The sequence below is a fragment of the Mustela erminea genome, chromosome 5 (genome assembly GCF_009829155.1).
Source record: "Mustela erminea isolate mMusErm1 chromosome 5, mMusErm1.Pri, whole genome shotgun sequence".
Lineage (NCBI taxonomy): Eukaryota > Metazoa > Chordata > Mammalia > Carnivora > Mustelidae > Mustela > Mustela erminea.
Genome location: NC_045618.1, coordinates 37,244,986 through 37,272,639, shown reverse-complemented (window position 1 = coordinate 37,272,639; position 27,654 = coordinate 37,244,986). Strand labels below are relative to the sequence as shown.

The 27,654-nt window shown below is 38.0% G+C and overlaps 1 protein-coding gene across 4 annotated transcripts in view; it reads left to right on the top strand.

The window, feature by feature from the left end:
• The window catches only part of RAB27A (RAB27A, member RAS oncogene family), a 79,139-nt gene that overhangs the window by 31,551 nt on the left and 19,934 nt on the right, over nt 1-27,654 (top strand). For 2 of the 4 annotated variants that reach the window (XM_032342615.1, XM_032342614.1), the window contains 2 exons: nt 17,999-18,173; nt 26,230-26,315. In XM_032342615.1, coding sequence (XP_032198506.1) covers nt 18,021-18,173; nt 26,230-26,315 — 239 coding nt within the window. In that variant the 5' untranslated portion in view covers nt 17,999-18,020. Of the gene's footprint in view, nt 1-2,772; nt 2,878-17,998; nt 18,174-18,962; nt 19,150-26,229; nt 26,316-27,654 lie in introns of those variants that run through there. The other 2 variants (XM_032342616.1, XM_032342617.1) reach the window with 2 other exon arrangements.

The window sequence follows — 27,654 nt, the reverse complement described above, 5'->3', positions numbered from 1 at the left end:
TTAGGGAGCCTCTGTGATTGGATAGGCTAACAGGAGAGCAAGTGGTTGGAAAAAATTGCCCTGGCTTAGAAGGTAAGAGAATCTCTGTGGTTTTTGATAAAGCAGCAGCCACTAAGGGCCTCTTCTAGGTCTTGCTCCTTGCTGTCTGTAACAAGCTAAAAGGTCTGTCCAGTCTGTTTGGCTAGGTGTTCTCTTGAATTCCTGGAGCACTCTCCCACCATCCATGAGCCACTTCTCCCCTTTTTGATCTGTTCCTTACCTTGTTAGTGTTTGACTTTGATGTGACTTTGACCCCTTGCCTGGGATCCTCCATTTGTATTTAACCCTTTGTGTCTGGAATTGGTTCTGTGTCACCTTCACATGAGGCTGTCTGCTCTGGTGGGAACACCAGAGGCTGCTCTTTTCCTATTTTCTCATGCCCCTTTCTGCTTCCCTGGAACTCCCTAATAGTTTTAAGTAGCAATGCTTTTGTATAAAAGCATTCCTCATGAAATAGCCATTAGCTGGAACAAGGGGTTCTGTGGATAAAATGTAATACTAGCAATTTCTCCTGAATTCATAGAAAAAAAAATCAGGTTAGTGGAGAGAATTTTCAGTTTTTCTCACATCAGTATTAAAAAAAAAAACAACAACTTTGTGCCTCTTAATGCTATTCTGATTATAATTTACTATGTAGTGGCTTTGGCCATAGTGCAAAATAATATATTCTCAGTTGTCTTAAGTTTGCTATATCAGTGTTTCATTCTGTTTTCAAAACATATCTTGACTTTTGAGGGTTCCACCCCAAGTATAGCTTCTTGAGTCTATTGAGACTAATCTGGGTATATTTTCTGATGGCCTTAATGTGTCCATTTAGACTCGTTAGGAAAGGATCACCAGTGTAGCTGGTATAAACATCCTTCTGCCAGGTTCCATTTTCAAGGACACTGGTTCCTGTCCCAAGGTGGGGTGTGTGTGGGGGGGGGCAGTGCTTCCTCTTGGTTTGATTTGGACTTTTCCAGGACTCTTTATAATTAGACCCGAGCTCTTCCTTTCCTGTGAGTGACCCAATGAGCATTGTCTCCACGATTCTTTCTTATAGGCTTATCTTCCTCTCTCATGCTTTAGGTAGCCCTTCTTGGAGTGCTCACCAGGGACACCCAATACATTTTGGGTTTTCCCTGCTGGTGAGAGGACTCCTAAGATTATGGTAAATGGGGGAGATCTGAGAGATGGCATCTTTAGGAGATGTTTGTTAGAAAAGCCTGGCAGGCTTTCCAAGTGGGTTGTCAGTCTAAGATGATTAGGCAGACAGGAAGTGTTTGGGTACAAAGGCAAATGAGATGATTCGGGTAGAGTTGAAGGTAGAGCTTTCCTTATTGGCTTCCAAATGTGTACAAAGGAGCTCTTGTTAGTCCTTATTGGGCTACAGGCCTTGGAGGTCAGGTCTCATCTTCCTCTTTCACCAGAAGGTTCTACTCTCATTGCTTTTTTTATGTTGGAGTGCCATGTAAGAGTTCATTTGAAAAAATTTGCTAAAGGAAGTTTGCTACTAGCTGGATCACAGTTTTCTGAGGCAGTGAAAGGTTTGCTATAGTGACTTATGTAGGCTTTCTGAGACCCTGTGCAGGAATATCCAGCTGGCTGTGAAGATAATGATTTGCTATAGACAAGAAGTAACCCAAACATAGACTAGCTCTATCATATTTATAGAAGTCAAACAAGAAGCTCCCCAAATATAAAATCATCTCTACAGCAGTCTATAAGTGAATGTTTATTTTATGTTCTTATACAGAACTGAATTTTACTGCACTTATATTCTGCTTTTTATTTTTATAATTGAATATTTTGATGTAAAATATTGTGTCCGTTTCTTATTGCTCAACTGACCTAAGAGGATGAAAGCAAACGTGCTGAATGCATGTGCCTGAGCCTTGCTGTCACGTGTTGAGTATGGCTGGCATATGCTTCTTTAAATAATTTCACGAGAGTGGACACATGAATCCACTCTGAATTTTTTTAAAAAAGAGAAAGAAAGAGAAAAAAGCCTAGTGCAAAGTACAGCTTCCTAAATTAATGACACATTTATAGAAATTTCAAATAACATATGTACTGTAAGGGCAGAAGCAAATAATAGCCAAGCAGCATACGTCAACACTTTGGAGGTCTCTAAATCTGGAATGTAAATCATTTGACTGTAAGAGTTTTTATTCCATTCCAAAAAAATAACAATAAAGCGAAAACAGACATTTGAATAAAAGTTTAGATAACTCTTAAAGTACCTCCATGGATCTCAGTGTTCTATGGAACACAAAATGAAGACCACAGATTTAATACCTCTCTGAGTAGGAACTGCAATGCCTTGTTCTTTTATGATGCTTCATGTTTATCTTTTTTTAGACATTACCTTTTAAAAATAAATATGATCCCATTTCTTAATATACTTTTCTCAGAAAAGAACAGATAAAAGAGCAAAACATAAAGCTGTATCAGATTGAAAAACACAATTAACTAGCTAGACCTAGCATGTATATAATCCTTTGTATAACAGGGTATACGAATCTTTTAAAAAAATAATGGAACATTTATGAAACTTAACAAATCTGTTACTTGTTAATTAGCAGATCACATTTACTGACCAAAATGCAGTAAAATTAGAAACCAACAGCAATAGCTCAACAGCCAACTGTGATCAGACAGGTTGATTTAGAAATCAACTGGATGGTTGTAGTTCTCAGTCCTTTTGCATAAGTAAATCCAAGGCACACCCTATTCTATAAACAGCTGCTGACACAAGTGCAAACAGTCCATTCCAAGACTGCATACTGAACAGGAGAAACAAGGAAAGACTTCCTGAGAATCAGTAAGAAGTACATCTCATTAGACCTTATCCATTAGGTGAGTTTCTTTTCTTTCCTTTTGATTCAGCTATTAAAGAATATGATACCATTTAGGGAGCCATTCAACAGGTTATAAATACATTGCTGAGAGAGCAGACCTGTGGGGGACCAAAAAGACCTACAGCCAGCTGTCTGTACCTTACTGACACCTAATAGGTCGGGCTAAGAATCCTAGTGTCATTGTTTTAGTGGTACTAAAGCATCAGGAAATAGTTTGATATTCTGAGCCTATTTCAATTTTTTTTTTTTTTAAATTCTTATATTTCTGGGATGCCTGGGTGGCTCCGTCAGTTAAACATTTGCCTTAGGCTCAGGTCATGATCCCAGGGCTCTGGGATTGAGTCCGCCCTTGGGCTCCTTGCTCAATGGGGAGCCTGTTTCTCCCTCTGCCTGCTGCTCCCCAAGTTTGTGCGGGCATGCTCTCTCTCTGACAACTAAATAAATAAATACAAACTTTTAAAAAAATCATATATTTTATTTAAATCAAGGTATAATACAATGTAATATGAATACAATGTATCAGTTTCAGGTCTACAAGGTGATTCAATATTTGCATATATTGCAAAATGACCACTACAGTAAGTCTTGTTAACATCTGTCACCACACATACAGGACTTTTTGTGTGATGAGAATTTTTAAGATTTATTCTCTTAGCAAGTTTCAAATATGCAGTACAGTGTTACTAGCGGTAGTCACCATGCTACATGTATATTACATCTCTATAACTTATTTATTTCATAACTAGAAGTTTATACCTTTCGACTCCCTTCACCCATTTTACCCACCCCCTCTTCTCTGCTTTTGGCAATCATCAATCTGTATCCATGAGCTTGTTTTTTTTTTTTTTTAATTCCACATATAAGTGAGATCATATGGTGTTTGTTTTTCCCTGTCTGACTTATTTCACTTAGCATAATATCCTCAAGGTCCATTCATGTTGTCACAAATGGCAAGATTTCCTTTTTTTTTTTTTCAAAGATTTTATTTATTTATTTGACAGACAGATCACAAGTAGAAGATAGGCAGGCAGAGAGAGTGGGGGAAGCAGGCTCCCCGCTGAGCAGAGACCCTGATGCGCGGCTCCATTCCAGGACTGAGATCATGACCTGAGCCGAAGGCAGAGGCTTAACCCACTGAGCCATTCAGACACTCAAGATTTCCTTTTTTATGGGTGTGTGTGTGTGTGTGTATGTATGTATCTATTCCATTTTCTTTATCATTCACCTGTTGATGGATATTTAGGTTGTTTCCTTATCTTTTTTTTTTTTTTAAAGATTTTATTTATTTATTTGACACAGAGAGAGATCACAAGTAGGCAGAGAGAGAGGGGAAGCAGGTTCCCTGCTGAGCAGAGAGCCCAGATTCGGGGCTCAATCCCAGGACCCTGGGATCATGACCTGAGCCGAAGGCAGAGTCTTTAACCCACTGAGCCACCCAGGCGCCCCCGGTTATTTCCTTATCTTAACTGTTGTAAATAATGCTGCAATTCACATGGGGTACACATATTTTTTTGAGTTAGTTTTTTCATTTTCTTTGACAAATACCAGAAGTGGAATTACTGGGTTATATGGTTGTTATATTTTTTAATTTTTTAAGGAAACTCAGTACTGTTTTACACAGTGGTTGTACCAATTTACATTCCTACCAATAGTCTAGGAAGGCTGGCTTTTCTCCACATCTTCATCAAGTTATCTTTTGTCTTTTTGATAATAGCCATTCAGCAGGTATGAGGTGATACCTCATTGTGGTTCTGATTAGCCTTTCCTTGATGATAAGTGATGTTGGGTGTCTTTTCATGTATCTGTTGACTCTCTGTAAGTCTTCTTTGGAAAAATGTCTATTCAGGTCCTCTTCCCATTTTTAAATCAGGTTATTTGTTTTTCTCCAATGTTGAGTTGTATGACTTATTCATGTATTTTGGATATCAACCTCTTATCAGGTATATATGACTTGCAAATAATTTCTCCATTTAGTAGGTTGCTGTTTCATTTTGTTGATGGTCTCCCTCACAGAGCAGAAGTATTTCAGTGTTTTTGAAAGGACTACGTTGTGGGGTGCCTGGGTTGCTCAGTTGGTTAAGCAGCCCACTCTTGATTTTGCCTCAGGTCATGATCTCAGGGTCCTGGGATTGAGCTCAGCAGCGAGCCTGCTTGTCCCTCTCCCTCTGCTCTCTACCCTGCTCATGCATTCTTTCTCTCTCTCAAAGGTTGTTGTATGGTAGAAATATTTACTGGTGTTTTTGCCTTTTTTTTTTTTTTCTGGAACTCATGAGCCTGAGGTCAAGACCTAAGGTGAGATCAAGAGTCAGACTTAATTGACTGAGCCACCCAGGGGCCTCTACAGATGTTTTAAACTCAGGACCAGCTTGTACCAGTATGCTGCCTATTCATTAATTTTATGGGAAAACCAAAACTAACACCGTATTGAGAAGCATTTGTATTCCCGAAATGGCTCTATTTCCAGGAATAGATAGAAGAAAGCTCTTTTCCTTATTGGAAAAGTAGAAGTTCTTGAGGACACAGCAGCTCTTGAGTTTACTAAGGAGGGTCTAATACCTTGAAGTTAACATGGCAGCTCACCGTGTTACCAAAAAATGTGCATTCATTGCCCGGCATTATCGATGTGAGGTCAGTTGCTGTACTCACAAACTGGAATTTGGGAAAAGTACCTGGAGACAAGACACAAGAAAGCCAGAAAGGGGAAAAAGAGAGTAGAGAGGTCATGGCATAAGGGTAATTATTAGAAACAAGGCTGTTAGAACCCAACATGGGGAAATTGTAGGGTGGATGTTAGACTGTGGAAAAGAAAGCCTGCTGTGAAGTGTTGGAACCGTGTGTGTTAGTAAGCCGCCATGTACATGGGGAGCATCTTCCTGGGAGCTGAGAAGAACTGTGCTGTGATGTGACCAACCCAAGGTGAGGGGTGGGGCAGGCAGGACAAGGGAAAAGTGGAACCATACCTGGTGCATTGTAGTAGCCATCGTAGGCATCTGTGTACCAAACCAACGGCTCAGTTTAGCCTTTGGGGTAGGGCATGTGGGATGGGAGCTCTCAAGGCCCCACCCTGTAATTGTGAGGGTACGAGCCTCTCTCATTGCAGAAAAGTTAAAGTATGGTTCCTGTCCTTTGCTGAAGAAATCGGTGAAATGATTACAATATAGTGTAAAAAAAAAATCATACTTACAAAACACAAGGAAAACAATATCCTAGTGTGCCAATGGTTGGGTCTGGAAAGACAGGGAGGGGATATATATTCTAGACACACTTTCTCTATAAGGGTGAATAAATACAGAGTGCTCACATTCTCATTTTTTAAAAAGGGAGTGATAAGGGAGCTCCTTTCTTCCCTAGTTATTTTCAACTCTGGGATCACTATCTAATTGTCTTTATTATTTGGACAGTGATCCTCAGTAGATCTTGCTTGTAATTTGTAGGTTCTTTTACCATCTTAAAATTTTTCTTGGAATGAAAGAAGCATCATCACTACTTCATAAGTGCAGTGGTTTGCTTCTTGATTTGATGTGTTTCTCCTGACAAATTAACACCTTTCCTGTGTGGCAGCACACATACAGAAAACTTAAAGCAGATGAGATGTAAGAGAGAGCCAGTCTGCGCTGGTCAAAGGTCTCACCACACATGTTCCATGCTCAGGGAGGATAAGGCTTGGCAGAACTCCTAACTCTATTTCTAAGTGAAAAATGAAAATATGTTGTGTGTGTTTTGCGATCTTGGAAATGCACATTCCAATATCAAGTCCTTTGTGTGCTGCCTGATTTGTCATCCTTACAGCCCTGGCTGGGGTAGGAGCACTGTCACTTTTAGTATTTCTGCCTTTTAGTCCCAGGCCCCAGACTTTGGTGGCACCCTGACATAGCCAAATGCCACCATTTGGGTTGTTAAGAGCAGAATTCCCTCTGTCAACCTGTTGGGCTCACAGCTATCCCATCTTCCATGTAGCCTACGTCACTCCTCCATTTCCACTTTCGGAAAATATTTTCACTACATTCTTTGAGAGTTTTGTGAAGAGTCAGTGTCATTCTTAAGGTATTGGGGGGAAAGCACCAGGCTTAAAACCACAAGATCAGTGTTCAAGCTTTAATCTGTTGTAATTATAAGAAGAGCTGTCACATATCGATATCCTTTGGGCATTTTGCTTCTCACTCTACCCAGGTAGGTGGTGGTATCCTGTTGTTTGAACACAGAAGATCTTGACTCCAATGTCTGTTAAAACCATCTTCTGTGTATGTATAAAAAGCAGCCACAGCCTGGGAGTAGACTTTACAGAATTTCGCACTTGTATCAAATTCTTGGAGATTTTCCAGGATCATGGTGTCATTAAGAAGCATATTGAGCCATGGGTTGAACACTGCAGTCACATATGGTTGTGCCCATTATGGGGCTGCTTTCATATTGTTTGACATCTTACTCAGCAAACCAAACAGCCACTCCTATTGTCACAGTATAGCCCATATTTTATAAATGATATATTCTATACTGTGCCCTTTCCCTATTACCTTGTATCTATAAAACAAGAGGTACTTATCACACACTGCATAATTTAACAACCAGTGTTTACTTTCCACAAATTGCTATAAACACTCATATTCTGATCCTAAAACAGGCTTGGGCAACAAATACCATCTTTGAAGTAAATGAATCAATCAATGGTCTCCATAAATTAAAAAACAACAACAAAACAACTGGTATATCATTTGAGTCATTCCACAATGGTCTTGGAGAAGGACACTTTTCTATTTACAAGAATAATTTGTGTCCCCTTCTTCCCTAATGTGTAGTTGCTTATATTATTTATTTACTGGGTGATGTTGCTCACCTACTGAGGTTAATGGTAACATTGTAGAAATAATGGGTCAAGTCCTGGATTGAGACTGTTTAATTTTTCTTTACCCTCATCTTTTTCTTTAATACTCAAAAAGGATTTGCAAATGTCTGGAGGAAGCTTTTACAAGTAAAGATATGTTTGGATGTCCTGCTAGTATTTGGAAATGTATATTTAATGGTATTTACAGGTCTTTTTATTTTTTCTCTGAATAACTTGCTGTGTTGGAATACCATCATCTGCTACAAGATAGTCTTTTTACTTTTTTTAAATGGGGGTAAATTATGGGGGGAGTAGGGAGAGGGTGGTTGGGTTATGGACGTTGGGGAGGGTATGTGCTATGGTGAATGCTTTAAAATGTATAAGCCAATTCACAGACCTGTAGCCCTGGGACAAATAATACATTATATGCTAATAAAAGTAAAAAAAAAATAAATGGGGAGAATGAAATATTCCTATGTAGCAGGCACATTTATAATTACTAAGCCAAATGATATGCAAATTTAGATCCTGTCAGTTTTTAGCCAAGAACATCTCTCCTCACTTCTAGGCCAGATCCATGATATTTCTACAAACAGTATACTGATAGGAATACATCTACGAATCATAGCTTATGGGTGAATATTTAATGCAGTTATGTAATCTCAATTTAGATAAAATCAAACTCATCCTTGAATAAGGAGAAAGACCTAGATTCCAATTTCCTTCTATTTTTCAAAAGCTGTTAGATTTCTATGTACTTCTCTCTACCCAGGATCTTTGCACAAACAAGACAATTCTTTGTTTATAATTTCAGCTATTCCACTCAAGGATAGGTTAGAAACCTATCTACTCTTACCTAGACCAGAAATTGAGAAGAAGCAGCTCACATGCACAGAGGGCAGAGGCAGTCACCTCTTATGGAAATGGGGAGCCCCACTATTGGGCAGAACACATGTTGTTTTTGTAGTGAAAGTAGATGTGTTTGACTTTAGGGTATAGGAATTGCAATGATCTAAGACAGTTGTAGCTAGGGCTTATTTGATAAACACAAGTCCCTGCTCCTGTCTTGGTACATTGTAAAATGCCTTTCCTGTACTGCCCCGCTTTGTATGATTTCTCTTCCCCTTTTCTGCTGTTGCTATCATATATGTCCTTCAGAATGCCAGGAATGGGGGTCAACAATGGTGACCATAACTACTGCTTTTTAACATTAAATTTAAAAAACACTGATAGACTTTATTCTGTGCCAGTCATTGGTATGCGAACATCTTTCTTGAAATGAATCCTTGAATAAGAGGACTTTAATATGTATGACAGAACATGAGGCAATATAGTTCTCAAAAATGCTGATGTTTTGTGTTTTATCTGAAAAGTAATAGTTACATTCACATTTTCCTATTTCTACATAGAAAATCACTTTGGGCAAGGCAAGTGAAGTCCATAAGCTCTCTAGGAACACTGTAATATTTCATTAGCCTTTCTAAGAAATTCAAAATACTGTCTGGCAAAAATGATTTACAATATACATCATGCTTCTCTATTAAAGGTCTCTGTTTCTTCTCTGTTGAGCTTTACATTTTTATTCCATTTGTATCTTTATATGCATGCAAGACATATGACTTGAGCACTTATCGGCAGGGAAAAAGCAATAGGGGGATGTGAATTTTGATGTCCTGTTGTGTTATATTTACAAGGGAGGATTAAAATGTTATTGAGGATTGGCTTTTCTTGAAAACCCAAAGAAGTGGTTATAGTCATTAGGAGAACATAGATGGGGATGTGGCTAAAAGTGTAAGGTTTCCATGTTGAGTATTGGCTTCCCATTGTGCTCTGGCACCAAGCACAGAATAGGCACTAAAATAATACTTGATGAATGAAAGAGTGATTGAATGAGCCCAAAGACGTATCCTTATAGAAAGCTTCAGGTGGAACCACAGGAGATAATCTTGATTTGAGAAGAAAGCACCAAGTTCAATATCAAAAATATCTGTAGGGAAATGAAAAACTTCATGGTTTTCCTGCTCTCTCTCCATTTTGAAGCCACAAGAAAGACTTACATAAAGAGGATTTACAGGTGATGGCACAAGGATCAACATACATAATGTCTTACATCTGCTATGACCAACAAGAGGCAAATGTGCCCTCAGTTTAAGATCTGTTTCCCGGGGGGAGCACATCAGAAGAAGAGCTTTGTGACTGAGAGGCAGAAGTACAGGCCCTTCATCTCCACTTCCTGAGTGTAAGCCTTACTTATAAAGTAATTCATCTCTGTATCTGGCTGGTACCACAGAAAACTTTGATTCTTGAATCAAAGCAACTATACCTGAGGTTCCTGGCTTTGAAGGAAAGGATACAGAGAGAATAAAAATCATGATCTGTTAGAAGAGGATACAGGACTATAATTTAGGAGCCTAGGGATCTAGCCTAGCTCCACATCTAACCTGCTGATTGCTTTTGTAATATTCACTTGTCTTCTCTGGGCTTCATTCAGTTTCCTCTTCTGGTAATTAAAGCATTCAACTTATGAACATTCCAGCTCTGAAACTGCCAAAACTTACACAGATAAAACTCAGTGTTAGATTGGAATGCTAAGATAGTTTTTGTATCAGATAGCGACCTCATAAGTGATTGCACCTAAATTGAATTTTTCCTATGAATTTTCTAGAGGTTGAGGTACTGGATTAAATTAAGAGTAGATCACAAAATGACATGCCTTGCTGAGAACTTGATGAGGTCACTAGTAATAGTATATCTAAAGACAAGTTTCAATTATTGAACATTTAACATACACCAAGCAATGCACTAAAAGCTTTCCAGGGCTAATGTCACTTAATAATCATTGTTATCTCCATTTTATAGTTGAAAGAATGGAGGCTTAGTGTAAAGAACTCAGACCAGGTCATGCACAGAGTCAGAATTTGAACCCAGGCCTACTTCCCATCATATTAAGAAAACATCTTTTTATGTAGTACATAAAAAGTACTACTTTTTTTTGTTTTAAAGATTTTATTTATTTATTTTACAGAGAGAGAGAGATCACAAGTAGACAGAGAGGCAGGCAGAGAGAGGGAAGCAGGCTCCCTGCTGAGCAGAGAGCCTGATGTGGGACTCGGTCCCAGGACCCTGAGATCATGACTTGAGCTGAAGGCAGTGGCTTAACCCACTGAGCCACCCAGGCACCCAAAAAGTACTACTTTTAATGTAGTACTACTTTTTATGTAGTACAAGGTTTGTACAGACCACTGAGTCTTCTTTAAGAATAATATGCTGGGGGGCGCCTGGGTGGCTCGGTGGTTAGGGCCTCTGCCTTCGGCTCAGGTTGTGGTCCCAGGGTGCTGGCATCGAGCCCCGCCTTGGGCTCTCTACTCGGCGGGGAGCCTGCTTCCTCCTCCCTCTCTTTCTGCCTGCCTCTCTGTCTACTTGTGATCTCTATCTGTTAAATAAAATAAATAAAATCTTAAAAAAAAAAGAGTAATATGCTGGTAAAATAATATCATGCGTGCCTAGTACTGTTTGTGGCACATGGTGGTTATTCAGTTAATATTATCCATCCCTCTTTTCTTGGCCCTCTATTAAGTATGGGTGATAGAGGGAAAACTTTCCCTTATCTGAGGCAGTTTCAGAATGATTCTGCCTCATGCTAGGGGATCCTAAGGTTGAGTCTATGATTGACTTTCATAGGAAGCTTTACGGAGTATTTGGGCTAGGTGGTGTGTGGGGGGGGTGGGGGGGATGATGGAGGGAGGGAGAGAAATCTAATTCCTTTGCTCTTAACTAAAACCACTCTCTTCTATCTTATTCCCTGGAGAACGATTAAGATATGTTTTATTTTTTTAAATAAGGAAGAAGATCATTGACTTTCTCTCAGCAGGCAATTATCACCACTTAGTCTATGTTGAGGAAGTGGGTGTTCCTTGCTTTCTATTGTTAATCTGGTGAGAGTGAGGGTGGAGAGCACTTTGAAAAAATATTTGTGTAGGGAGGAGAGATTGAAGTGAACTGAGTAAGAAAGTGCAGGTCCCAAATTAGGGTCATAATTGACTTTTTAGAAGACATTTCCTTGAGGTATCTCAGATGCCACTTCCTGAAGGAGGTACAGAATATAAAGAAGTAAACTTTGGTTCAAGTGTTCTTCATAGATTGTTATTTTTACCTTCATTAATTTTTAGTTTAGGGGCCTAGTTCCTTCTTACAGTTCTAGGAAAGAAAGTAAGCCTGCATATTGACTGTAGGAGGCTAGATTGCAAGATGATGGTGCTAATGGCAGTTAATAGTTATACAAGATTTACCGTGTGCCAAACACTGTTCTAAACTCTTCATGTTCACATTAACTCGGTCCTTACAACAGCCTCTGAAATAGGTTTAGCACTTCATCAGTTCTAAAATGTGTTGATGGTGGCTTTGTGATCTTCCTATAGGATGCTAATGACAGATTTTTCACATAACTATCTCCAGTGCTATCTCATTGAGTAACAGTTTAAAAATGTCATGAGTTATAAGACTGTGAAATGTAAGATGCACCCCAATTATAAAGAAGTTAAAATAAGAAAGCATATGCATGCTAGAATTAATAAAATAAAAATTAATTAAAAATCATTGCCATTTTAATTTTTATTTATTTATTTTTAAAGATTTTATTTATTTTTTTGACAGATCTCAAGTAGGGGGAGAGGTAGGCAGAGAGAGAGAGAGAGAGGAGGAAGCAGGCTCCCCACTGAGCAGAGAGCCAGGATGCCGGACTCAATCCCAGGACCCTGGATCATGACCTGAGCTGAAGGCTTAACCCACTGAGCCACCTGGGTGCCCCCATTCCCATTTTTAAAATGGGGAACCTGAGGCAAGAGGGATTACATTTTCTTTAAAAATTGTTTTTCTTAACTCAACATATGACCATTATATTACAGCTGTATTACAGGAAATTGTAGTATAAAATTAGGAAATGATGTATGATATTAATACCTCTCTATCTAAAAATAGAGTATATTTCTGTGCACAGTCTAATTAGTGGTCTTCATTGTAATACTTGTGGTTTCATGTATTTGCTGTATTGGGTCTTGGCCCCCACATAAAATCTTCCTTTCTTGTAAGAGTGCTCCTCTTTATGCAGCTCCTTCATCTGGCTAATTGACTAAGTCTTTAAGACTAAGATTGAAAATAATTTCTGGGGTGCCTGGGTGGCTCAGTGGGTTAAACTCTGCCTTTGGCTCAGGTCATGATCTCAGGGTCCTGGGATTGAGCCCCACATCAGGCTCTCTACTCAGCAGGGAGCCTGCTTCTTCCTCTCTCTCTCTGCCTGCCTCTCTGCCTACTTGTGATCTCCCTCTGTCAAATAAATAAATAAAATAAAATAAATAATAATTTCCTCTTGGAAATTCCTAAAAAAATTGTTTTTCTTTTATTTATTTTACAAAACTTTTATTTATCTGTTTGTTTGGAAGACAGAGTGTGAAGAGGGAGGAGCAGAGGGAGAGGGACAGGCAGACTCTGAGTTGAGTGCAGAGTTCCAGGCTGGGGCCCTCTCAGAACCCTGGGATCAGGACCTGAGCTGAAATCAAGAGTTAGTCGCTTAATGGACTGAGCCACCCAGGCACACCAAGGGATTGAATTTTCTAAAGTGAAATAACTGGGGGGCGCCTGGGTGGCTCAGTGGGTTAAGCCTCCGCCTTCAGCTCAGGTCATGATCCCAGGGTCCTGGGGATTGAGCCCCGCATGGGGCTCTCTGCTCAGCCGGGAGCCTGCTTCCCCCTCTCTCTCTGCCTGCCTCTCTGCCTACTTGTGATCTCTGTCTGTCAAATAAATAAATAAAATCTTAAAAAAAAAAAAAAAGTGAAATGACTGGATTCACATCCAGATGATTTGGTTCTAGAGTCCATGTTCTTGACCTCTACTTTTTTCTCTCAACAATGTGCTGGAATTGAGCCCATGTTAGCATGTGAATAGACTGCCCAAGACCCACTTACTTATCTTCTCATTGGGGCATTCATGACAGAATGGCACTGAGATCCTACTGAGAGAGGAAGTGTATCTGGTATGTAGCACCTTACTGTAGGGCTGTGGTAAAGATTGTGAAGTACTTGGTGTGTGGGCATCTGACCTTGGCTTCTGACCCATTTTGAACAAAAGTAATTCATGAACTGGCTTCTTAAGCATCAATAGGCTGGAATGCTCACTGCAAATAGTACGCACAAAATGTTGTTTGAGTGTCCCAGATGTCAAATTCTGCACTGTGTGTTTTCAGTGTTTAACTTTCCACTCTAAAATGCCAACATAAACATCATTTACGTTATTTCCATATTTGGGGATTGAAGTATTTTCTTTGTGGAAACTAGGCCCCTGAAATACCACTCAAGACTTGAATAACAAGAATAAGAAAGAGAAATAATTTTTTAAAAAAAGATTTTATTTGCGTATGTGACCTTGTGACAGAGATCACAAGTAAGCAGAGAGGCAGGGAGAGAGAGAGGGGAAGCAGGCTCCCTGCTGAGCAGAGAGCCAGATGCAGGGTTTGATCCCAGGACCCTGAGATCATGACCTGAGCTGAAGGCAGAGTCTTAACCCACAGAGCCGCCCAGGCACCCTAAAACAAAAATAATTTTTTAAAAAGGTTTACTTATTTATTTGACAGACAGAGATCACAAGTAGGCAGAGAGGCAGGCAGAGAGAGAGAGAGGAGGAAGCAGGCTCCCTGCTGAGCAGAGAGCCAGATGCAGGGCTTGATCCCAGGACCCTGAGCCCATGACCTGAGCTGAAGGCAGAGGCTTTAGCCCACTGAGCCACCCAGGCACCCCGACCCAAGTAATTTTCATTAGATATATTTAGTTTTAGTTAAAGTGGCTAAAGTAGTTTTGTAGGTGTAACCTCTTTGAACTCAACTCTTTCATTCTGAACTAAAATGAACCATTCAGGGGGCACCTAGGTGGCTCAGTTGGTTAAGCATCTGCCTTCAGCTCAAGTTGTGATCCCAGGGTCCTGGGTTCGAGCCCCATATCTGGCTCCTTGCTCAGCAGAGAGCCTGCTTCTCCCTCTCCCTCTGCCTTCCACTTGTACTTGCTTTCTCTCTCTCTCAAGTAAATAAATAAATAAAAACTTTAAAAAAAATGAACCATTCAGTTTTTTTTTTTTTTTTCTAACAAGTATGGGTTTAGTAGCATGGACTGCAGTGTTTTATACAGATTTGAACCTGTTTTTAGGCTGGTCATAACTTCTTTTGCGATCGTCAGGTCAATTTAAAATGAAAATGTTTTAAATCAGCCAAAAAAGATCAGAATTACTTTGAAAGTGGTCTGTGTTGACTCAGCAAATGACTCTGAGCCAGTCAGAATTCCTTTATGCTAGAAATGTGTTTTGAGTGACTCAGAGATAATTTCAGAGATTGTGTTAGGTCTTCAGGGCCAGTCTGGTCTGTCTAGAATGGGGTAAAGAGGGTGAGCTAAAATTTACTGAGTGTCCAGCATATGCCAAGCATTGTGTTGGGTGCTTCACAAAGCATCTTGTTTAATCTTTAGAACAATGGTGTGAAGGAGTGTATAGTATCTTCTTTTTCATAGGATGGAAACCTGAATCCAAGACTCAGAGACATCTGAGGTATTCAGGAAACATGGAATTTAGCCCAGGTCAGCTTGACTTTGGAGGTCATGTGTTTCCTAGTAGGCTACCTTGTATGATACAATACCTGGTCACCTTTAAGCCCAACATGCATTTGTGGAAGTGTGAGTAACAGACAATAAGCTTGGAGACAGACAGGAACCTGGAGTTAAGGGATTTGTATTCTAGACTATGTAAATGAGTTAACCTCTATGGGTTCTATTTCATCCTTTGGAAAACTGAACCCAGGAAGTGAGAGGTTTTAGACATTTATTTTCAGATTAACGAGGCAGATTGCCTAGAGGTGTGATCTGAAGAGTGCAAACTATGATTAATATTGATGGTGATATTTATATACCTTCAGTAGTGGTATTGGTTTGTTATGATTGTTATGTTTGTTTATGATGTCTTGATTTGGGAACAAACTGTTATGTATTGCTGTCAATATGAATAGAAAATCTCACAAAGAAAATTTTAAGATTTATATGTGTGATTCTTCTCCCATGATAAGTAAACACAGTAAATTTTGGTGCAGCCAATAGAGTTTGATCTGGCTTTGAATTCCATTCAAGTAGATTTAGAGAGTTCTAGAAGAGTGATGCCATTGTTGAGAGCATTTTCTTCTACACCTTAAGTGATATAAAAACATAGATGTGGAAATGACCACCCTTAGTTCAAATTAAAAAGTAAAGAGGAAGTAAGGTAACCACAGTGTTGTCTTGTATCATTCTCATTGCAGAATTTGGAGTTGCTTTCTGCTTCTTCATTTATTTTTAGAGGAACCTCCAAAATGATTAAACATTATCTGGACCTGCTTTTCAATTCTTAACTCTAATTAATGAATAACTTGGAGCTAAATGAGATCCTATGATATGATGGGCTAGAATATTTATTTGTACCCTGTTGGTCATCTTCTAGAGAAGAATTCTGTTATATACCATTAATACTGGCAACTTAAACCTGTGAATACAGAAGCTATAATATAGGGAAGCCATTATCTGTGAAGTGTCATTCTTTATAGTTTGTAAATAGAATTATGAATGTTTGTGGAGTCTCTGCCCTTATCAGCTGACTAGCCATATCTGAGTATTAGTTCCCAGATCTTTGCTGAGGCAGTATGAGGAAGTAAATTGCAGTGGCTCTTGGGGGTCAGTGTTCAGGAATTTTGAGCATAAGGTGAGTCACCAAATTGAGGATGAGGTGGGGGGAGGAACCCTTGAAAATCAATAAATGTCCTTCCTTGAGCTTTTATTAATTTTGAGGATCTATAAAAACAATCCCATAGGAAGCATTGAGAATTGTAAAGTTTCTCAATGTGAGGCTGGGTGAAATTAGACATTGGGAGGAAAATCAGCAGTATCTAATGTAGGGCATCTAATGTGTGGGGGTGATGATGGGATGGGTGAGGATGCATGTTTGAATGACATGTGGAGTTGTCATTGGTGGTGGGATAGCTGGCTATTTCCCTGATTTTTCTGGAGGGTTTATTGGTATTAGAAATGTAAGCACAAAAAGAAGTAAGCCTTCCCTGGAGATAGACTACATTTTCAGCTGGACTGATACTTTGATTAGTTGCAATCTATTTAGAGAATAATAACAAGTCATGAAAAGTGTTCATTGATAAAAGATAAAAATTACCATGGTTATTAGGTCTTGTTGGTAAAAACAAGAATTTTTCTTCTCTAAGGCAGACTTTCATTTTAGTCAGTATCTAAGAACTGAATTGGTAGCATTTCTTGTTTGAGTACCAAGGCAAGTATAGAGAGATGAGCACTTTGTAATGGAACTATGATCTCTGGAGAGTGACTGGCCAAATCCGGAACTTAGCTCCCAGGGGAGCAGTGGTATTCTGAAAAGTCTGACTTAATATGCGGTATATAATCATCATCATCATCACCATCATCACCATCATTACCATCATCACCATCATCAAAATAAGGAAGCCACAGGGGTGCCTGGGTGGCTCAGTGGGTTAAGCCTCTGCTTTGGCTCAGGTCATGATCTCAGGGTCCTGGGATGGAGCCCCACATCGGGCTCTCTGCTCAGAAGGGAGCCTGCTTCCTCCTCTCTCTCTTTGCCTGCCTCTCTGCCTACTTGTGATTTCTCTCTCTGTCAAATGAATAAACAAAATCTTAAAAAAAAAAAATAAGGAAGCCACAGCCAAATTTTACTTGTGAATTTAGTATAGCCTTTGAAGCAACTATAATGACCTTTGAAAATGAATAGGATAAGTGAAATTGCCTAGATGTCCAAGTAAAAGAGAAAAACCAAGGATCTAGCACTAGGAGACTTTGAAAAAGAAGGGGGAATTGGAACCACTTGTACCCTAAGAATTATTATTATTCCTGTAACATTCTCCTTCCTTCTTTCTTTTTTAAAGTTGTTACTCTGTGTGATCTGCATGTAAGACTTAGTGCTGGTTATCTTCTTAATTTTTATTCTGACTTGGAATTTTTGTCTTAATGGTACTATAATATGTACATTAAATTTAAATTTAACTGTTATTTATTATTTTACTAACATCTCATCTAGCAAATTATTAGGTCCTTGGGGGCAGTGAATACTATCTAATCGTCTTCACAGAACCCTTCGGCATATAGGTGTCAAACAGTAATTATTGAACTGGGTATTAATATAACTCACCTTATTCATGGAAGATGCTAATATTTCTTATTGGCTTTTTAGGAAATCTGCATTTGTTTATATTTTATAGGTGAACCACTGAGTTCTTCATTATGTCTGATGGCGACTACGATTACCTCATCAAGTTTTTGGCTTTGGGAGACTCTGGAGTAGGGAAGACCAGTGTACTTTACCAGTACACAGATGGTAAATTTAACTCCAAATTTATCACGACAGTGGGCATTGATTTCAGGGAAAAGAGAGTGGTAAGTTCTATATTAAAAATGTGATCTGGGCGCCTGGGTGGCTCAGTGGGTTGGGCCGCTGCCTTCGGCTCGGGTCATGATCTCAGGGTCCTGGGATCCAGTCCCGCGTCGGGCTCTCTGCTCAGTGGGGAGCCTGCTTCCTTCTCTCTCTCTCTGCCTGCCTCTCTGCCTACTTGTGATCTCTGTCTGTCAAATAAATTAAAAAAAAAAATCTTAAAAAAAAAAATAAAATAAAAATGTGATCTCTGAATCAGCATTTGCCTGTCTGTCTAGTTTATTTTGTAGGAATTAGAAGGACAAAGTTTAGAATATAAAATTGAAGGGTGCATGTGAAAGTCTATCATGTTCAGTCTAGGAAATGTGATTTAAAAGGTTGTGCCGAGGAACCGTTATTATAAAACCAATGAGACGAATGTGAAGATTTCTTTCAAAATTTTCCCTTGATACCCTTTTGACATGCATGTTCCCTCAGAACACCTCAAAGTTATTTGTCTACATTTGTTATGAAGCCTACAAACCCCCCTAGCATTCTACTCCTGTTTTGTGGACTATTTCTTCTACCTTTGATATCATTTTTAGTAGCCTTTGTCTTAATTCAATCCCATATGGAACACTAAGTGGCAGACGCATCGCTCCTGCCAGGAAGGTGAGGTTGGCGTGGGAGTGAGAATGCCACTAGTCTATGTTGACCTGGGAAGTAACCAAGGGAACATGGAGGTTCTACTGGATGGTGAAGGAAGAGGCTCTTTTTTCTTTTCTTTAAGGGACCATAGGGCTGAAAGTTATGCTGGTGGAGGGCAGGGGAGGAGGTCACTGTATCAGAGTTGCAGAGAGAAGATGGCCTTCATCATGAACTATATTTCTTGTTGAAAAACTGACTGTCACCATGAAGCAGGTCAACAAGTGGCCAAGAGACAAAGATCTTTCACTGGATCATATTCTACCTGGAAAAGATAAATGGTGTCTGGCTTCTAGGGTAAAAGAATTCATTCCCTCTTACTCACTTGAGGTCTTTTCTTCCAGTGTCAGAGACTCTTAGAGACTCAGACCCACTGAGTAAGAATAGGATTTCATTAAATTTTTAGTATTGACATGTAATTGCTAGAATCAGTATATATATGTGATAATATTTATTCCCATTTTATAACCTTGTTTTTAAAAAATCACTTTATTGACATATAATTCACATGATATAAAATTCACCCATTGAGAGTGTACAATAGGGATACCTGGGTGGCTCAGTTGGTTAAGCCACTGCCTTCGGCTTAGGTCATGATCCCAGGGTCCTGGGATCGAGTCCCACATTGGGCTCCTCGGTGGGGAGCCTGCTTCTCTCTCTGCCTCTGCCTGCTTGTGCACTGTCTGTCTGTCTGTCTCTCTCTCTGACAAATAAATAAATAAGATATTAAAAAAAAAAGAAAGTGTACAATATGTGGGTTTTAGTATATTCACAGTTGTGCCTTTTAGCAGTCATTCCCCATTTATCCTCCTGCTAGCCATTAATCTATTCTCCATGGATTTAGCTTTTCTGGACATATCCCATCAAGGGAATCATACAATATGTGGCCATTTCTGTCTGGCTTCTTTCACTTAGCATAATGTTTTCAAGGTTCATCCATGTTGTAGCATGTATCATAACTTCATTCTTTTATGTGACCGAATAATATTCCATTGTATTGGTATGCCACATTTTGTTACCCATTCATCCATTGATAGACGTTTGGGTTGTTTTACTTTTGGGCTATAATGAATAATGCTTCCATTAACAGTCATATACATTTTTTGTGTAGACTTATGTTTTCAAGTCTCTTGGTTATATACCTAGGCTATATGGAATTGATTTGCCTTATGATAACTCTCTATTTAACTTTGAGTAACTTCCAGATTTTTCTAAAGATGCTACACCATTTTACGTTCTTACCAGCATTCTTGTTTTCCATTTTCACCATATCCTCACCATATCCTCACCAATTCTTGTTATTGTCTATTTGATTATAGCTATTCTGGTGAGTGTGAAGTGGTATCTCATTATAAGTTTGACATAAATTCCCCTGATGACAAATATTTTTGAGCAATCATTTCTTTCACATGCTTTATTAGCCATTTGTATATCATCTTTGGAGAAATGTCTATTCTGATTATTTGCTGGTTTAGAAATGGGATGTCTTTTTATTCCTTACTTATTCTGGATTGGGGCACCTGGGTGGCTCAGTGGGTTAAAGCCTCTGCTTTCGGCTCAGGTCATGATCCCAGGGTCCTGAGATCAAGCCCCGCATTGGGCTCTCTGCTCAGCAGGGAGCCTGCTTTCCTTCCTCTCTCTCTCTGCCTGCCTCTCTGCGTACTGGTGATCTCTGTCTGTCAAATAAATTAAAAAAAAAAAAGATTAAAAAATATATATATTCTGGATAAATGTTCTATATATGGACAAATATATATTTATAGATATGGATATATATATATGGATACATATATTCTGGATAAATTATATATATACATATACATGTGTATATATACACATGTATATGTATATATATAATTTATATACATGTGTATATATACACATGTATATGTATATATATAATTTATATATATGCATACATATATACATATACATGTATATATACATGTATATATACATATATGTACATACATATATACACATACATACATATACATATATGTATAATTTATCCAGAATATATTTATCCATATGTATATGTATATATATATAAATTATAGCCCTTATGTTTAGGTCTATGATCCATTTTGGGTTAATTTTTATATATGGTGTGAAGGGGGTCCAACTTTTTTTTTTTTTTTTGCATAGGGGTATCCATTTGTACCAGCAGCATTTATTGCAGAGACTATGCTTTCCTCCATGAACGGTCTTGATGCTGTTGTTGAAAATCAGTTGACCATAAATATAAGTGTATATTTTTGGACCCTCAATTCTGTTCCATTCATCTAGATGTTTATCCTTAAACCAGTACTTACCTTGCTTCTGCTTTGTACTAAGTTTTGAAATCGGGAAGCACGAGTCCTCCTTCCCACTTTGTTCTTCTTTTTCAGGATTGTTTTGGATTCCTAGCAATTCCATTTGAACTTTAGGTTCAGCTTATCAATTTCTACCAAGGAGCCAGCTGAGACTCTGATAGGGATTGCACTGAATCTTTAGATCAATTTGGGGAATATTAGTATCTTAACAATATTACATCTTCTGACCCATGAACATGAGATAGTTTGCCATTTATTTAGATCTTTAATTTCTTTCAACAATGTTTTATAGCTTTCAAAGTGTCAGTTTTATGCTTCTTTGTTCATTTTATTCTTAAGTATCTTATTTTTCATGCTACAGGAAATGGAATTGTTTTCTTAATTCACTTTGAATTGTTATTGCCAGTGTATAGACATATACAATTTATTTTGTAAATTCCTCTTGTACACTGAAACCTTGATGAACTTATTTATTAGTTTTAATTGTGTGTGTGTGTGTGTGTGTGTTTATTCCTTATGGATATATATATATATTATATATATATAAAATATATATATATTCCTTATGGAATATAGATATTCCTTATATATCTATATACAAGATCATGTCATCTTCTGTTTTACTACTTCTTTTCCAATCTGGAGATCTTTTTTTTCTTGCCTAATTACCCTGGCAAGAACCTCCAATAAAAGTTGAATAGAACCTATGAGAGAGGACATCCTCATTTTGTTTGATTACAGGGAGAAAGCATTCAGACCTTCACCATTAAGTGTAATGTAAGCTCTATGTTTTTCATAGATGCTGTTTTTCAAGTTGACATTCTTTTTTACTTTTGAGAGTTTTTATCTGAAAGACATTAAATATTTTCAGAGGGTTTTTTTTTTTTTCTGCATCTGTAGAGATGGTCATGTGGTTTTGTCCTCTGTTCTACCACAGTGTGTTGTATTGTCTTACTGTATTATGACTTTCTCTGCTTGACTTATTTCATTTAGCATAATCTCCTCCAGTCCCATCCATGCTGATGCAGTTGTTGGGTATTCATCCTTTCGGATGACTGAGTAATAGTCCATTGTGTATATGGACCACATCTTCTTTATCCATTTGTCTGTTGAAGGGCATCTCCGCTCTTTCCATAGTTTGGCTATTTGTGGACATTGCTTCTATGAACATTGGGGTGCATGTGGCCTTTCTTTTCACTACATTTGTATCTTTGGGGTAAATACCCAGTAGTGTAATTGCTGGGTCACAAGGGTAGCTCTATTTTTAACTTTTTGAGGAATTGCCACACTGTTTTCCATAGTGGCTGTACCAATTTGCATTTCCACCAACAGTTTAAGAGGGTTCCCATTTCTCCACAACTTCTCCAACATTTGTTGTTTCTTGCTTTGTCAATTTTTGTCATTCTAACTGGTGTAAGGTAGTATCCCAATGTGATTTTGATTTGAATTTCCCTGATGGCTAATGATGATGAACACTTTTTCCCATATGTTCTTAATGGAGTGACCCTTTTATCATTACAAAATATCCTTCTTTTTCCCTATTAAGTTTTTGTCTTAAAGGTTTTTTTTTTTCTTTCTGGTATTAGTGTAGCCTCTCCAGCTGTCTTTTAGTTACTGTTTGCATGGTGTTTCACCCTCATCCTTTTATTTACAACCTCTATGTATCTTTGAATCTAAAGTATGTCTCTTGTAGACAGTACAGGGTTGGGTCATATTTTTAAATCCATTTTGCCGATTTCTGCCTTTTATTTGGAGTATTTAATTCATTTATATTTATTTTTTAAGATTTTATTTATTTATTTGACAGAAAGATTACAAGTAGGCAGAGAGACAGACAGACAGAGCGGGGAAGCAGACTCCCTACTGAGCAGAGAGCCTGATGCAGGGCTCAATTCCAGGACCCTGAGATCCTAACCTGAGCCAAAGGCAGAGGCTTACTCCACTGAGTCACCCACGTGCCTTAGTTCATTATATTTAATATAATTAGTGATAAGAAAGGATTTATGTTTGCCATTTTGTACTTGTTTTCTATGTGTCTTATTTTTTGTTCCTTTGTTTTTTCATGACTACTTTATTTTGTGTTAAATACTTTCTAGTATTTCATTTTAATTCCCTTGTCATTATTTTTACTATATATTTGAGGTTTTTTTTTAATAGTTCCTCTAGGGATTATAATTATCATTTTTAATTTTTAACAATCTAGTTTAGATTAATACCAACTTAATTTCTTTACTATCATGAATCTGTGTTTACATATGGCTTCACTTCCTACTCCTTCCTTTGCACTTATTGTCAAACAAATTATATCTTGTTATGTTATGTGTCTAACAATGTGTCTAAATCAACAGATTTATAATTATTCATGCAGTTGTATTTTAATCAGATGGAAGAAAAGAATTAAAAAATACTTTAAAGTACTTAATTTAAAATTTAAAAATATTAAAAATACTTTAAATTGAATAAAAAAATAAATTATACTTTCTTTTATACTTATCTATGTAGTTATATTTCTGGTGCTTTTCATTTTTTATGAATTTGACTTACTGCACAGTGTCCTTTTATCTCAGCCTGAAGCACTGTATTTATTATTCCTTATAGAGCAAGTATGCTGGTGATGAATTTTTTGTTTTTGTTTATCTGGGGATGTCTTACTTTCTCTTTCGATTTTAAACAATAATTCTTGGTTGATAGTCTTTTTTTTCTTTCAGCGCTTTGATTATGTCATCTTACTGCCTTTTGGCTTTTATTGGTTTTAATAACAAATCAGCTGTTAGACTTATTAGATCCTTGTGTGTGAGGAATCATTTTTTATTTGCTGCTTTTAAGATTCTCATTTTGTCTTCAGATTTTGACAGCTTGATGAGGTGTCTAGTCAATTTCTATTAATTTATTGGTGCCCTCTTGAATATGCAGATGAATGTTTTTCATCAAATTTTGAAGGTTTTTGGTTATTATGTCTGCAAATTTTTTTCTGCCTCTGTATGTCTTCTTTTTTAGGATTGCCAGTATGTATATGTTGTATGTTTGATGGTTCCATAGGTTTCTGAGACTCTGTTCATTTTCTTTTACTCTTTTTCCATCTGTGCCATGGCCTGGATAACCTCAACTGACCTGTCTTCAGATTCAGTGGTTATTTCTTCTGCCAGTTCTAATCTGCTATTGAAACTCTCTAGTGAAAATTGCACTTCAGTTATTGTACTTTTTAACTCCAGAATTTCCATTTACTTTTTATATTCTCTGTCTCTGTTAATATTCTCTATTCAGTGAGGCATTATTCTTTAATTCTTTAAAAATTTTATTCACTTATTTTAGAGAGACAGAGAATAAGAAAGGACAGGCAGGGGGAGCAGCAAAGGGAGAGGGAGAAGCAGGCTCTTCACTGAGCAGGGAGTCTGATGCAGGGCTTGATCCCAGGACCATTGGATAATGACCTGAGCTGAAGGCAGATGCTTAACCAACTGAGCCACCCAGGAGCCCTTATACTTTAATTCTTTAGACATGATTTCCTTTAGTTCTCTGAACATTTTTATAATAGCTGATTTAAAATCTTTTTCTAGTGAGTTCAACGTCTGGCCTTCCTTAAGGGTGGTTTCTCTTGATTTCTTTTCCCCTGCTGTGTATGAGCCATACTTTCCTGTTTCTTTTTGTGTCTCATAAACTTTGTTGAAAACTGGACATTTTAAATAATATAATCTGGCAACTCTGGAATCCGATTTCTCCCCTTTCCCAAGGGGGGGGGGAGGGCAGAGGGAGAGGGAGAGAGATAATTGCAAGCAGACTCTGTGTTGAGCACAGAGCCTGACATGGGGCTCTATCTCACAACCCTGACATCATGACATGAGCTAAAATCAAGATTCGGACAATTAACTGACTGAGCCACCCAGGTGCCCCTGAGTAGTCAGATTTCTTGAATCAGTAAGTCTTTCAGTTTTTTATGACACACTCTGTATGTGTGTGTGTTCATTTTGGGACAGGTGCTAATGCTCCTATAAATAGTTCACAACTCTGCCTTAGCTTTCACTTCCTGCTTGAAAAGAGCCTCAAAGTTAACTAGAGATGTGATAATTGGTTTTTTTCAAGTCTTTCCCAGACATATGTACAACACTATGTATGAGACTGGCCTGGTACATTCCAAGGAATATTTTGGAACTTTTCAAATCTCCCCATGGACATCTCATTTCCCTATTTTTGTCTTCAAGTTTTTTGGTTAGGATTTTGTTAGCCCCTGTTGGTACTGCTGCCTTTGGTAGCTGTGATGTTAAATAATTGGTCCTGATTGTTTTCAACAAATGCCCTAAGGGTAAGGTTACTATAGAGCAAGCTCTGAGTTTAGCAAAGTCAAGTCAAGGCCTGGGAATGGAGCTTTAAAGGCAACTTTCAGATGGTTCTCTGGAGATGAGACTTTGGGGAGCTTCAAACCTGTTTTGCCTCTACCCCCTTCAGTGACTACTATGCTGATTGTTTTCACAGCTACCATAATAGTGCATTTCTTGGTTTTCAAGGCTACTGAGGAGCTTGGAAGAGTGGTTTGGGAATAGGATAAATTAAAACAGCACAAAGTTCAGTGTTTTTACTGATATTCAGCCATTTTTCTTGATTAGATGCTTCTTGGAACATTGTGAGTCTTAATTTTCAGTGTTTGGAAAAAGTGAATTTTGACATTTTTTGCCAGCGTTTCATTGCTTTTATGGAGGAAGAGATCGTCAGAGGTCCTTCCTATAAAATTGCTTTAGAGTACTTTTTAAAGGTGGGCTAGGGAAAAATACTAGTGACTTGAGGGAACTTTGAGGAAAAGTAAGCAGACTATTTTTTAATACAAATTACGTGTTATATATATTTAATAATATATTTATAAAAATATATAATGTGTATATTTATGTTTTAATACAAATTATTGTATTATCCAAAGACAATTATTTGGACTAATATAAAAATAAGGTTGTGTTCCAGATGGAATTTTTTTAGAAGTCTAGATGCTTATGGGATCTTTACTGAATACAAAAGTGAGAAGAATTAATTGTTTTCAAAAGTTTTCTTTTTCTCTTTCATTTTGCTATTTTAGGTGTATAGAGCCAATGGACCCGATGGAGCCATTGGCAGAGGCCAGAGAATCCATCTGCAATTATGGGACACAGCAGGGCAGGAGAGGTATGAGATCTTTAGTTATGTGTTCCTTACTGGAGGAAAGGGAAAACCAGCTATGCCCTTCACACCATACCTGAGCAGGAAAACGCCAGCTGATGAGTTGACTTGGACCTAGATCAGACATGCTGCTAAATTAGCAGGAAATCTATCAGTCTGAAATGATAATGATGTCTCTTTCATACAAGGTCACAGGAAAAATGAATCCTTTTCCAAATAGACTATCTTACTTATACAGTTTCTACTTCTTCAGTCTTTCTCCTGTCTCCTCCTCCTTTCTCCTCCACCTCCTTCCTCCTCCTCCTTCGTTTTGCTTGTTCTTGTTCTTCTTGTTCTTCATGTTATTGTTCTTTAAGATTTACACACTTTTCTCCATTTACCTTTGCTGTTTACACAGCTAAAAAGACAACTTCAGAATTACATGCATTATTCTTACCTGGTTGTTGAAACCTCACAGAAAATCTGATTAGAATTAACTCATATGGTCAGAAGTTGCTTGATCAAAATAAGTCGCATGAAATCTTGATATAAAATTTCTTTTAGTTATAGCTACTGTTTTCGCTCACAGTTTCTTTGAAGTATTGTGTTTTTTATTTTTTTAAAAAAGATTTATTTATTTGAGAGAGAGAATGTGCCAGGGTGGGGGAGGGGGAGGGTGTGAGGGAGAGAGAAACTTCAGCAGACTCCACACTGAGTGGGCTGAATCCACACTTGGGGTTCAATCTCAGGATCCTAAGATCATGACCTCAGTCAAAACCAAGAGTCAGACACTTAACTGAGTGAGCCACCCAGGTACCCCTGAAGTGTTCTGTTTTTTAACTTTTTCTTATGGAAATCTTCAAAGATATACTGCAGAGGATAGTATAATAAAATCATATACGTTTTTCCCAGTTTCAGTAGTCATTGATTTGTGGCCTATCTTATTTCACGTATACCTCCATCCCTTCTTATCCAACCCACCAAATTATTTTGAAGCAAATTCCAAATGTCAGATGTTTTCATTTATAACTACTTTGGTATGTATTCCTAAAAGATAAGGACTCTTTTTGTAAAAACATTGATTAGAAATATTGGAGAAAACTTAGAAGATTAGATGGCAATTTCATACTAGTATTTTCTTCCCTGGAATCTCTGCCTGTCAGTTGCTGACTTTACATAAAAATAAAGTGGAAACTGACTTTTAGAGGGAGAGGAGAGATGGCAGGATAAAGCCTTAGAAGGGAGAGTACCAAGAAAGGATATGGTCTGAGTCAATACTACTCCCACCTTAAAGCCAAAGAAATGGTTAGCAGACTTATGAGACCTCTTTAGAGACTGAAATTAAAAGGTCATGGAACTCACTATA